This window comes from Saccostrea echinata, unplaced genomic scaffold (genome assembly GCF_033153115.1).
Source record: "Saccostrea echinata isolate AGI-Se365-2 ecotype Australia unplaced genomic scaffold, CSIRO_AGI_Sech_v1 ptg000054l, whole genome shotgun sequence".
Taxonomy (NCBI): Eukaryota; Metazoa; Mollusca; class Bivalvia; order Ostreida; family Ostreidae; genus Saccostrea; species Saccostrea echinata.
In genome coordinates this window covers 59675731-59689874 of record NW_026889803.1, presented here as the reverse complement: position 1 = coordinate 59689874, position 14144 = coordinate 59675731, and the positions used below count along the sequence as shown (strand labels likewise).

The following is a 14144-nucleotide window of genomic DNA, read 5'->3' as shown; positions in this document are numbered from 1 at the left end:
CAATAGATGTAACTCTAACAGTGTAGATGATGAAACTCATTTTCTAATAATATGTAAAAAATATGATCATCAAAGAAAAGAAATTTTTCAATCAATTAAAAGTAAATTTCCAAATTTCTCGGCATTAGATGATGAACAAAAACTTTTTTGGTTACTCAATACTGAAGACAAAGAAACTCTTAATTCTGTGGGCAAATTCATAAATGATAACATGTTGTAGTAGCCATACAGTTTTATATATAGTATTCCCTTTAACTGAAATAGTACAATACTATTGTTGAAATGAGCAATGTCATTTACAAATTGTTATACTATCCATTGGCATATCTTTTCTTTATTATTGTAATAATTTCATACTTGTCTGTTATGGGCTCTAAATTAGAAAATAAATGTTCTGTTCTGTTCTGTTCTGTACATATAGTAGTATGTGACCACCAAACCACCAATAGCTTTAAGTTTCAGTTAAAATTATATTATCGTCGATTTGTATAATGATGGCTCTGAGAGGTCAGAGTTTGGAGAAAGGGTGTTAATTAATCCGAGAATGTTACAGGGAGCGGGGCACATGACCTTCTCACGCGATCCCAGAATACAACACGAAAGACGTGTGCAGCCTTCCCTGACTTCTCCTACTTAATCATACACGAGGCTACTCTGAACACGTGTGTGTGATAGTCAGTCGCCCAACTATGGCAGTGCTAAATAACTCACGATATCGTGTACTTTACTGTCATTTTCGAGACCTGAATGGATATCTGACATATACATGTCCCCCTCTCAATTTTCCATCTCCAAATAGTTGTTTCACTCACAATGTTCTGTAGCTCGCTGGTGTGAAAAAAAAAAGGAATGGACGGCCAGAGAGCTACAGTGCAACCATTGAAAAAAGTGTATATTTATTGCGCACAAAAACTGCGCTGTTTCTCGTAAGCTGTCATCTCAAAATATTGTTACGTTTTTAACATATTCTTTTACTACTTCCGCAAAAGTAACATTCCCCACAGCATGCACAAAATGGCGGTATCAATAGGCGAAATTTTTGATGGTCTCAATTAGTTTCATGCCCAGGAGGGCTATCAACAACTGTTGTTGGGAATGCTTCGTCGTAGAGGTAGTGAAAGAATATATATGTTACAAACACACGGTTAGTAATATTTTGAGATAAAGGTTAAATATATACGGAGAAAAAAATCGAGAAACAGCCCACATTATTGTTTGAAATAATTGTGCACGTATTTCATACCATGGTTGAAAATCATCAACTTACGTATCAGTTCTACCTGGTATTGCATGTACAATCTAGCTTTGATTTCAGTTTTGATTTTTTTTAATTCCTTGTTAAGAATTTGTAATTGAATGTTATTAGTCAGCCATCACCTTGTGACCTACTTGCACTTTTAATTTAATTCTGCATGTAAATACTAAGTACGAGGGTTGTCCCAGAAAAACGCGTTCTTTTTAAATATTTCATAAACGTGAACTACCTGACCAAAATTATTCATTTTTGGCATAATGTTGGGAAATGATATTTTTATCATTTTAGCGAAATAATATAAGGTTCCAATTCGTATAAAGATCCCTGTTGGCAAGATAGTTATTTATATTTTGCACAATAATGACTAACATGAACTTAAAAACCATTTGTTACATCAGCATGTATGAGAAATGCTAATCGTTAACACACAAATATGTATCATTGCTGTATTTTCCAGATCTTGACGAGTGTCTATCGACGAGTGTCTAATGCTTTGAACAATGATAATCCTGATCTTAGCAATGATGTTGTTGGCTATCAAAAGCTAAAGCCAAATATTAAAGTTTTCGGATACAGATAAACATGCAGACAAATGGACAGTTAGGACAAAAACTCTGGATCCTCGATCATAGGGACATAAAGTATCACACAGAACAGGAAACATTCTTCATTGAATTAATATAAACCAAGTAAATTTGAATAAGTAACAGCACATTGAGGAATATGATTTTAAATAAGTTCATCAAAAACTTAAAGTCACAAATTAAGACCATAGTTTTCAAACAATAATGTTTTTAAAAAGTGAATAGAGGTGGGAAGTGATGAAGTTAGTTCAAGCTAAATAATCAATGAAAGGCCCAAGGAAATATTGAATATGTTTTGTTTTTTTTTGGTTAAATCAAAATTGAGAAATCTATGAAAATTATAAAATATAAATGCAATTTTTTTTATTGGTTGATGCACTGAAGTGAAATGTTATAGCACCTTGATAACACTAGTTTATATACTAGTAATGGGTCGCTTTTGAAATAAGCTTGATTCTAGAAATAGAGCCCCTTAAACAATGTATTTAAATATATGATGCATAGAAAAAATTAACTTTCTACTTCCAGTACATTACAGTACCAAGATTATTTATAACACGAATATATGACAGTGTAGTATATTCAACATGATTCATTTCCATATGGGTTCTATTTTTTTTTTTACATAGAAGTAAATAAACAGTATTTTCGACGTTAATTATCTGATATTGTTAACAGTGCAAATGAATAAAAACAAGATCCTGCAAGTCATTGTAGATAATACTTAATTGTATTCCTTTCAAGACACCCAGAAATAACCAAATCGCGAGATGCCGTCATTAAGCATTAACGAATCTTGTCCTAACAAACTCGGCATCAATTCATTTTTACATTCAATATTAAGCTGCACTTCCGACGAGGCTTTTTCCAGCTAGCGTGTCTTGCATCGTAAAGAAAAAACGACGAGGAAAAACGCCCGTATATCTACGAGAATGTCGCAAGCTCTGATCCCCGGCATGAAACGGGCAATTAGATACTCTATACAGTAAATTATCTATCCGAAACAGGACGATGTCATCAAAGCATTTTGACTTTATGGCCACCATTTTATCATTAAACTCGTAATTAGGCAGAATATTTCTACCTAAGATGGCCCACCTGAAGTGTTTGGGCAGTCGGTAAATGATCTCGACACGGAGACGTTACTTATGGAATAATTAACTCCTGAGATAGCAAGGAAATCGAAGATACAATTCATGGGGGCCAATAATGGACTGGAAACTAGTGAACAACAACGACTTACAAGGAATCTCATACAAATAACCAATGCACAACAATCAACAATATATCCTGTACCTGTAAATAGTCAACAGCAACAACTAGCTGGGGATCCCATACATGTAACCAGTCAACAACAATCAACAAGGTATCCTGTACCTGTAAATAGTCAACAGCAACAACTAGCAACAACTAGCTGGGGATCCCATACATGTTACCAGTTAACAACAATCAACAAGATATCCTGTATCTGTAAATAGTCAACAGCAACAACTAGCTGGGGATCCCATACATGTTACCAGTTCACAACAATCAACAAGATATCCTGTACCTGTAAATAGTCAACAGCAACAACTAGCTGGGTATCCCATACATGTAACCAGTTAACAACAATCAACAAGGTATCCTGTACCTGTAAATAGTCAACAGCAACAACTAGCTGGGGATCCCATACATGTTACCCGTTCACAACAATCAACAAGGTATCCTATATCTGTAAATAGTCAACAGCAACAACTAGCTGGGGATCCCATACATGTAACCAGTTAACAACAATCAACAAGGTATCCAATACAAGTAACCAGTCAACAGCAACATTCAAAAAAGGTATCCATACATGTAACCAGTCAACAGCAACAAACAACAAGGTATCAAATGCAACCAGTCAACAGTAACAAACAACAAGGTATCCAATGCAAGTAACCAGTCAACAGTAACAAACAACAAGGTATCCAATGCAAGTAACCAGTCAACAGTAACAAACAACAAGTATCCAATGCAAGTAACCAGTCAACAGCAACAAACAACAAGTATCCAATACAAGTAACCAGTCAACAGTAACAAACAACAAGGTTTACCTGTACTAGTAACCAGTCAAACATTACAACCACCAAGGTATACATACATGTATCCAGTCAACAACAACAACCAACAGTGTATTCTATACATGTACTAGTACCCTGTCAGCGACAACAATCAACGTTTTATCCCATACATACATTTAACTAGTCTACAGCAACAACTAACAAGGTGATCTATACAAATTATTTTGTTAAAATCATTCTGATTGCACACACAAGTACTCCGAAGTTGATATTAAAAAGATGCTCGAGTTTCTGGTTGACAATATCTATGTAGTTTTGGGAGATCAAGTCTTCTAAAAATCTGTTGGTATTCCCATGGATACTTATTGTGCCCCGTTATTAGCATACCTATTTTTGCATTCATATTTATGCAAAAACTTGTACATGAAAAGAAGAAGTATCTTGCTGTCAGTGTGACCTTCAATTCAACATTTAGCAACAAGCAAGAAAGAATTGCATACATGTATCCAGTCAACAGCAACAAATAAGGCATCCCATAGATGAAAATATGGGGGGAAAGGAGGAGTACTGGTTTTTAAAAATGGGTTACAGGTAGGAGACACCAAAATATTTAAAGTGTTACGAACATAATTTGTTTATTGCTCACTACAAAATAGTAACGAAACATATCTCTGACATGTTTTAAGTGACTTGATCAGAAAAACAGTAGAGTATAATGTACAAACATACTATATTTTTAAGACTTGCCTGGACTTCATGTTCAGAAGTTGTCCTGTATGTTAACTAGATCTACTGATGTTCCAGATCATTTACCTGCACGATAATTGCATTGTTCAATTTATCAAACAGATACGTAAATATTTTAAATATTTTACTAGAGTTATGTTTATATCTCAGAAAAACCAAATATGAATATTCATATCCAGGCCTAATAGGAAAAAATAGATAAATAAAATATTAACTATAATTCAAACATCGCAAAAATTTTTTTGCTACCCTTTTAAAATACTGATCACTTGTAATTAGAAAAAATATATAGCTCACGAAAATACCCATGTTTTAAAAAATATCGATCACAAGTGTTAAAAAAAAAAACCAGCGGGAAAACGAAATGGAATGGTTAGTTTTAACAAACACTAATACCGCGACTAATTACACGGGAAAAAAGGATCTACAACGCGTGTTGTAATGTTTGTTATTTTTTAACTGATTCATTTTTGTGTGATTACATAAAATCTGACACGTGTCATATCCATACTTTATTTGATATTTGATAATGATCAGTCTTTTTTGGCTTGAAATGACCGCTTCAGTAATATCTCCCCAATTCAGGGAGGAAAACACGTGTACCATCAATTGTCCCGTTCTGGGTTTTTTTCCTTTAGAAATCGAACGGACGTTTTTTCTATATAATTTCATATTAAATTGTATTTCAGTGATTACACAGTCTTTCAAAAATCGGGGTTTTTTTTCATTCGGTTGATTTCAGTGTGTCAGTAATATGTGTGGAATGACAAGGGGAAAAGATCTACTTCCTCTCATTCATTACCCAGACTAAAACAAAATATAACAAATACCACATTTTTTACAAGATCTAAACTTCTCTTCAAGTAAAAGACACATATAAAAAAATATATATATAATGTTTCATTTTACATTACGTTAAACAAAAATGAAAAAGAACATCCTACACCAAAAAAGCACTCTCTTAGGATCTCTAAATTTTCCTCATGATTAAAGCACAAAAACAGGCAACTTTTTGAAAATATTCTTTAATGTGCCTAGTAAATACTTGAAAAAATTAAAATAAAAAAACAAAAATCCGAACTTTGATTATCGGTAAATCTATTGATAAATAACTTTGTTAATCAGATGCACTAAATGTCAAAATAAACTTAGAGTATTGGGTCGAATGACCCTGTAAAACAATTTTGCAGCGCACCTGCCATAAGTGCACGTTTTTCCAATTTTGCTAGAGGCGCGTGCAAACTTTCACTCTTTTGCACGTGCTTTAGAAGCATACGCCAGTCTCTGTATACAGTGTTCAGGCGGGAGATGAGTATAAAAGGATTTCTGGGTCGTTTACAAGCTATCATTAAGATTTCAATACAATTATTTCAGCACAGCTACACCTTGCTAATAATGAAATTATTTCTTGGTTTTGCCCATTTACAGTTGTAATCTGTCAGACAATTATTTTTTAAGAGTTTTTAAGAGAAATTTTTACGTTTCAAGATCTACTTCAAAATATAGTAATAATAAAAATAATGAAAAAAAATCGGTGCACTAGAACTTGGAAATCGATTTCGCATTAGAAAAACACCAAAGAATATAGAAGAAAATGATATTTAAAAAAGTTATGTTTCGATTTACTGGATGAGTATATATAAAAGCGAAGTTAAAACAGGCAGCATTTGATGTTTTACTTTCACAATCCTTTGGATTCAGTAACAATTTAAAAATGTATTAACGCTGCAAATCTTATAATTTATAATTAATCTCTGTGTTATGTCTTTTTAATGCATAGTACAGAGTCTTTCCAGTTACAGGATTTTGGTAAACGATTTGCAGAGTATTTGCGCTTTTAATAGAAAACGTGTATAAATAAACGAGTATATAGTTCAAATCAAAGGTCTATGAAAATTACGGCAAACGATTGTATCTACTGTGAGAAAAGTAACTTAGTAGTCAATATTGACATTAATCTTTTTTTCACATGTCGCTTTCGAAAATTCGGATCAAAGTACATTTGTTTTCACAGAAAACGATTTCATCAACCAAGGCTTCTTTTGGTCAACAATGATTTTAATATACCCCGCACGACTGCTTACTTCTGCATTGTTATCCTCTAAAGGCCTACGTATACATAATAATGAAAAAAATTCTATGGCGATTATGTCAAAAATGTTTCCCATTAGTGACAGCAAGGTTCTAAATCTTAACAAATATTTCGTTAACATAGAGTCAACAATAAGCATTGAACGAAATGAAAGTGATTTCTGTTACAATACAGCCCCGTAGGCCAATTAAAACCTGTGAAAAGTAAATGAAAAGAGTTTTGCCTGTTTTATCGGCATTTACAGTTAAAATCCCAGCCACCAGAATACAAGCAATAACGTGATTTCTCTCAATAATATGCCTTCTGTGGATTACTGACAGATATTGCCCTTCACAAAATTCCATTTAAGGTCCCGCCCAATTATTGGCCCCGCCTCTTCTAATGGACCGCTGATTGGTTACATTTCCGTGGCTATAATCTAACTTGACTTTCCGTACAAATATCGACTTTTTACACAAAAATCAATCACCGTTTGTACACATTATTTCCAGTTGTTTCGGAACTTATTTAAAATCCAAGTTTGAAAGCTTCCTTCCCAGACTTTATACTGACTTCCCATGTAACCGTCCGGAGCGAGTTCCGCCGGCGGGAAATTGTTACATCTAAATCGGAAACGAAAATCTAGTTCCGATAATTGGACAAGAACACATATCAAATAAGTTCTAGATATAAAATTTTTATATTGGACACTTTGGAAATTGTTCGCCAAATGCAGGGAATGAAGCAACAAGATTACTACCGAGCCTGCAGTTTTCCGGCGTTTTCAGGAATGGTATTTCCGGGTAAGATTCTATGCGGGAAATTACATTCTGCCCCGAAAGGAAAAACCTTTAAGGGATTTCCTTCCTTTGCTGAACACAGAGGAATAATTATTTCCGCCGATATTTTTTTCTGTTGACCAAATAAAATTATTGGCCATCATTATTTTTGATGAATTTTGAATATTGTACAATGGAATTTTTTTTTGTTATTCAGGAAAAGGAATTTATATTCACATTTGTTTTAAATCTTTGATTCACAGATCCTGCATATGGAAAGAGTGCCTGGTCGCCACAGTCCAGTCCTGCTAGCCCAGGTATTTTTATTTTATTATTTTATTAAAACTAAATATTGTATTAATTGAAATTGATACCACAATTTGATTTCATTTCAATAGGGAATTGTTTTGATGAAATTGTAGTTTTCCCTTCACACAAATAAAAAAGTACGAAATATTTATATTGACTAATTTGTTTAATTGTACTGATTTATTATTTTTTTCTTTGTTACATATATTTTTTAAAACTTTAAATGCAAGATTGTATTACATGACTTAGAAATGTGCATCATTGTTCAATTATTATTATAATATGCTATATTTTGTTTTTATAAATTAATTTTGTTTAAAACACACACAAAATTAAAACATTATTATTGATGATGAATTTTCAAATTACTTTTTAGCTTATCCACATCCGGGGACCCTCTCCGCTATCACTAAGCCCGGATTTGACGGGGGACCTCACTCACATTGGCGTCCACAAGGTGAGTGTACTTGCTTTGATTTTCATTAATTTGATTTCTTAACAGAATATTTATTTAATAATATTCTCTTTTCGGTGTCCACTAAATACTGGGTCCGTTTGATCTACATACTTCTTTCAAAAAGAATAATAAATGTTGAAAAGAAATATTGTTTGGAATTTATTTTTGATGATAGTTACACGTGTAAGTGCGTACCCGCTTGATAAGCCCATCCCTAAGTCCTTTGTAGGAAATTTATTTGTATTTTCTAATACATGCACAATGAATTTGAATTAACACATTGAGATGAGCTGCAGTTTTATACCACGTAACATGTCTGATTGTAACTTGATGTTTATTTTTTATTTAAAAAAATATCTTTGTAAATTCAAATTTAAGTAATTGTAATATTAATATTCTGAATGTCAATTAATTTATCTACACTGTTATATTTATTTTTTTAGATGTAAGAAACACACTAATTATTATCAGTTCGATAAAATTGTTTTCGTTTTTTTTTTTTTAAATGGAAAAATATTTATATTTATGGTCAAAATGAGCTTAGGGGAAAAAGCAATTGAAAAAGTACTTGCCATTTTTTACTTGAAAGTAGACATAACAATTTTAAACAACTCGGTGTGTCAAAGCAGACAAATACGGGGCATTTACTGAATAATTGTATCTTTTATTGGGAAATATTGGCACTCTACTGTCGTTAAACATAATGTTTGTCCAGGAATCAAAGCTCTGTCAACATTCCAAACACCTGTGTTTTAATATTTAAACAGTTCATTCGCTCTGTCAAATTCGTGTTTGCGATAGTAACAAGTAAGGAAAAAATACTGCATTATTTCATACATTGACCAGTGCATAATTTGCAATATACTCTCCTACTTCAAATACGAAAAGAGGATATATTTTTTGATTTAATATTTAAACAGAAACCACGACTTTTCTTCACATTTAATTTCTGCGAATGGATAAATTACATACTGTTGTTACTCAAACTTTACTTTGAGGGGATAATTGTTTTTGATTGTAAAAACATTTACTTCAAAAGTCAGGTCGGTTTAATTTACAAATTATTTATTTCTTGCTCAGATTGTGCATCAAAAATGTAACTCATGACTCAGAAATAATTCATCCACTGAATTTTGTTATCCTTTATATTATTTCATTTCTAATTTGAGAGCCATGTAAAAACGTTTGCTTATTAACTGTAGGAACATTTGAATTTGAGTCCAATCCAATTTGTAAAAAAAAAAAAAAAACATATACAAAAAATAGACTCGACGAAAAAGTAATAATTCGAGGTAATACTAGTAATTGAAAATGTAAACATTAAATGAATAGATGAATTTATGTATACATAAATGAGAAATTTAATATATTATTTTTTGAAAAAAGCGATAGACAAAAAAAAATGTAGACAAACTAGTCTTTACATTTTTTTTTTACAGATCTAAATGCTTTTTTTTCGAATTATGAAGAATTATTATATTGAATTAATTAAATACCCAGTCATTTTGGAAATTCGAATAAAAATCTATAAGTTACATGAATACTCTCAATATTCAAGACAGTAGAAAATCGTGAACAAAAGACTCTCCCTCGTGAAGCAGTCTTTAGTAGGCGTTCAATTTTCATGAAATATCTGTCATCGTTTCGACTTTAAACCAAATTATAGTGAAACAGAAAATCGTTAGAAAAGTCTGATTAATTTTATCTCACCAAATACATAACATCGTGTCTCCAATGGTTGTACTTTTAAGATCATTTCATTCATATTTTAATCCTATAAGTTCTGACTAAGTGGCCTTTCTTAGCCGCCTGGAGTTCACATCAAATTATTTCTACCGGATGCGGTATAATTACGATAATCATTACATGATTCATTCAACTTTTCCGTTTTTTTTTATTTTAACATTCGTAAAAATATAGATACCCATAGGATATCACGAACTAACTTATAAATTTACGTTAATACATTTTTTCCAAGTGTTCGCCTATTTTCACACGATTATTTAAACAAAAAATAATAATAATAAGATTATTCGAATAAAGAAATGTCGTCCGCACAATAATTATCTCTTTGGTGAAATATTATACAGACCCAAAATGAAAACGAAAGCGAGAAGACCTGTAGTCTTAATTGGGAAAATGGGCTGAAATTATCAAAATACATGTAATCTGATTCAGCGATGTCTAATGAAATAGTCGATACCTTTCCTGGATTTAACAGCTGGAAGCAACCAGTGGCAGTCAATTATTTACTAAAATTTTTGACATGCTACAACGGTAAAAAACTGTTCTGATGTTGCAACATAATAATGCTTTGGCATCCTTAATACCCGGTCCATTATGTGTAAATAATTTCCTGATTTGATTTTCAGCGCGTTCGTTATAAAAGTTAGAAATACACTCAAATTATCGCTCAATTATCAGAAAATTATAGAATTGTCGACAACGAAATTCCAGACTGGCCCACTTACGACACGGTGAAGAAAAATGTGCCGCACAAGTCGGCGAAAAAAAAAGTGTCCGAAAGATTAAATAACTTAACCGAACATCTGCCGTTTGTTTTAGAAAATACCACTTACATTAGACTAGTTGGAATTTTCTTGTTAATTGTTCGTTTTTATCCGATTCGATTAAGCGCTGTACAGGTACTTTCAATTAAAGATCAATATACCTAATATTGCTTTTCAGTCTCTCAGTCACGTGCCCGGGATTCGATCTCTGTGGGATAAATGGGCTTTTCATGTCAAAAACAAGTTTAAGGACTGTATCTGGAAAGCAAGGACTTTTTTAGAATTGTAACGCAGTATAGCAATCAGGCCTCTCTTTTGTTACAATCAAGTGTCCCTTCATACCATAACGAGATAAACGAGCAATCTAAACGTATCATCTTCAATATTTAGGCATTCAACAGAACAGCTTCTTCTTTACAGTGACATTTATTTCTAATTCAGTGAGAGATAACAACTGTTTTGCATAAAATATCGTTTCCCTGCACAGTTTTCTATTCATTGCATTATTGGACGCTTTGACTTTAATTTAAATATAAACGGATTACTAATTTTTTAAACACAGAGTTCATGCCGTTTTGTAAAACCTATTATGTCAGAGTCCTTGACGCCTCTTTTGATGGCTGGCAGAAAAAGTGTGGACATTTTTTTTTTTTTTTTTTTTTGGTCTATTTTTACATCACAGAAACCAATGACATGGAAATATTTCCCCAACAAAATCATGTAAATTTGAAAAATAATGTATTAAATCTTAAACACAATTTTCAGGGAGTGGTCAGATTCAGTTATGGCAGTTCCTTTTGGAGCTTCTCTCCGACAGCAGTAACTCAAACTACATCACGTGGGAGGGAACCAACGGGGAATTCAAACTTGTGGACCCGGATGAAGTGGCCCGTCGGTGGGGCGAGCGAAAATCTAAACCAAACATGAACTACGATAAACTTAGCCGTGCTCTCCGATACTATTATGATAAAAACATAATGACTAAAGTACACGGGAAACGTTACGCCTATAAATTTGATTTTGCGGGTTTGGCTCAGGCGATGCAGCCCGCTGCCGATCCAACGGCCTATAAATATCAACAGGACTTCTTCATGCCAGCTTATCACCCTAGTTCTAAATTCAATTTTATGAATGCTCACTCTCCAATGCCACCCACGACTGGTATATTCGGAAGTCACTCAGGTTATTGGTCACAGACAAATCATTCCATGTATCCGAACATTCCAAACCACCACATGGCCCATCCTAGTCATATGACGTCACATCTTGGGTCCTATTATACATGACCAAATGATATGGACCTTATTTGGAAAACATTGAGTGTTATTTTTCTAAGCACGTATATTTTGTGCTCTACTGAGAAAAGAGATTTCTTCTTGTGATTCATCTGAGTGATGAATTGTGGGAGTTGGAACGTTGCATTTCTACATTTTCTTGAGCAGTTTCTAGCTTCGAATTCGATTGCAAGGAAAGCCAAGACAGTGTTTTAGTCTTCCGGAAGAAGGCATTGATGGGTTGTTGCCATAAATCAGAGTTTCAGAAATGTCAACCTCCTTTAATAGATTTTGATATAGGGATGTTGTAATGGAGTTGCCTACCGCATTAAGCGCAGGGTTGTTGGCAAGACTTTGGGATGTTTCGGAAGTCATTTTCAGCCCAAGTTTTCTCGGGACATTCATCGGAAGGAAATGTACTTCACAATTGGATTCGCCGATAATTTCTTCCTCCATGATAAAGTTTGATGCGGTGATAGGATTCTTGACAGCAACAAAATTGGATTTGGCAGAAGCAAAAGGGAAAAGAAGACAATATTGACTTTGTCGGTTTATGTGACCAGACTACGGAGGGATTTTGATTGCAATCATGATCTAAGTGCCTTGAATTAGATTTCTAGAGATAGAAAGAGAACATTTAAAGGCGGCAAGTGACGATTGAAGACCTGCATTGGAACTAAGCTTTTGTGATGGACGTTGCTCGATTGACTCCATCTTTGGTACTAAACGGTCCCTTCGGATTGTGTATTGATTATAGCTTCTTGTTAGCGTGACAATAAACATGTTTTCAAAGACAAGTATGCATATTAATGAATACTTTTCACCAATGGAGGCCGAGGCAAATATTTAATGATGATAGCCATTATTAGACCAACGATCCCTTCTCATCCGTCACCTGCAGACGATCGACTTGATTGCTGAAAAAGCAGACGACCGTTTCAAGATGGCTAATAATATTGCTGCCAAAATTGGCAATAATGATGAAATGTAAATATATTCCTAACCCCTAATGTATAAGGCAATGGGTGCTTAATTTTCTGTTATTTAATGCGCGCGTGCGTTGCACACGCGTTTTTGTGAGGATTTAGACATCCAAGGAAATGTATTTATTCAAATAACCATGCGTAATGTCACATTGAAATGTAACTGAATTTGATTCGAAAAATCAATTAATAGTTCTTTATTTCATTATTCTTATCCCTGTTCGGCAATACATTTAATTCTTGGGACACTGAAAGCAAATTGTATAATTTTGACAAAAATCGCATGGGAAAATTCTCTGAAAATGGATAGTTTTTGAAAAGAAAGGGATTTAGCACGTGTTCCTCAATTTATAATGACGAGAATATCGACTAAGATTACTTTATTCACTTTGTGTTTTTATACATATATTTACATGTTTAAAATTATACCTTTTTGAAATTAATAAAATTATTCTTAAAATGTGATATGTACTGCAGAGATATTTTAAAATTAAAAGAAATATTTTGTAGTCAATTTGATGTTTAACTTGTCTGTAGAAAACAGAAGGTAGGAAAATCTGACCAAGTTTTACAAGAAAATTTTGCCATTGTTACACGAATCATCTGATCTCGACTAGAAACTTCTCGGATTTTGCTCCTTATTTACTATTCCCTACTACGTCAACAGGCTAATTGATATTGTAGACAAATTTATTAGCAACTTATTGCTTTATATTTTATATTTGTTTTACCCATGTAAGCTTTATATATATATATATATATATATATATATATATATATATATATATATATATATATATATATATATATATATACACACAAACACACCCTCACACAATACGGGTTAAAATGTTGTTGCCTCGTGAGCCCTAAGTAATAATCAGGTATACGGAATAATGAAGTCAAATTTAGTATAAAAGCAATGACCTAACAAATGGTATCAAGCTTATAAGAAAAAATACACCCCAACGCTATAAGTTTTATTTACAAATAAGATCATTAAAACGGCTGTAGAATAATATACTGTACAATAATTTATGTGTGTACTGTGAAATCCTATTCCAGTTCTAAAGAATATTCCAGTAGAAATTAGACCGGACACCAGGCAGTTCATGCCAACGTAGGTCATCTCC

The 14144-nt window shown here is 33.0% G+C and overlaps 1 protein-coding gene across 1 annotated transcript; it reads left to right on the top strand.

Annotated features, from left to right (window-relative positions):
- Window positions 1-7272: 7272 nt before the first annotated feature.
- LOC133205422 (transcriptional regulator ERG homolog) lies at window positions 7273-13477 on the top strand. The gene is made up of 4 exons (XM_061341239.1): window positions 7273-7502; window positions 7742-7795; window positions 8164-8244; window positions 11520-13477. Exons 1-4 carry the CDS (start codon window positions 7430-7432, stop codon window positions 12038-12040), a joined length of 729 nt encoding a protein of 242 aa, XP_061197223.1. The 5' UTR covers window positions 7273-7429; the 3' UTR covers window positions 12041-13477.
- Window positions 13478-14144: the final 667 nt, after the last annotated feature.

Excerpts from the sequence above, each read along its gene's own strand:
- LOC133205422 (XM_061341239.1), top strand. The coding sequence starts at position 7,430 with ATGCAGGGAATGAAGCAACAAGATTACTACCGAGCCTGCAGTTTTCCG. Across the intron at positions 7,796-8,163 it reads GTCCAGTCCTGCTAGCCCAG|CTTATCCACATCCGGGGACC; the intron begins GTATTTTTATTT and ends ATTACTTTTTAG. Across the intron at positions 8,245-11,519 it reads CTCACATTGGCGTCCACAAG|GGAGTGGTCAGATTCAGTTA; the intron begins GTGAGTGTACTT and ends CACAATTTTCAG.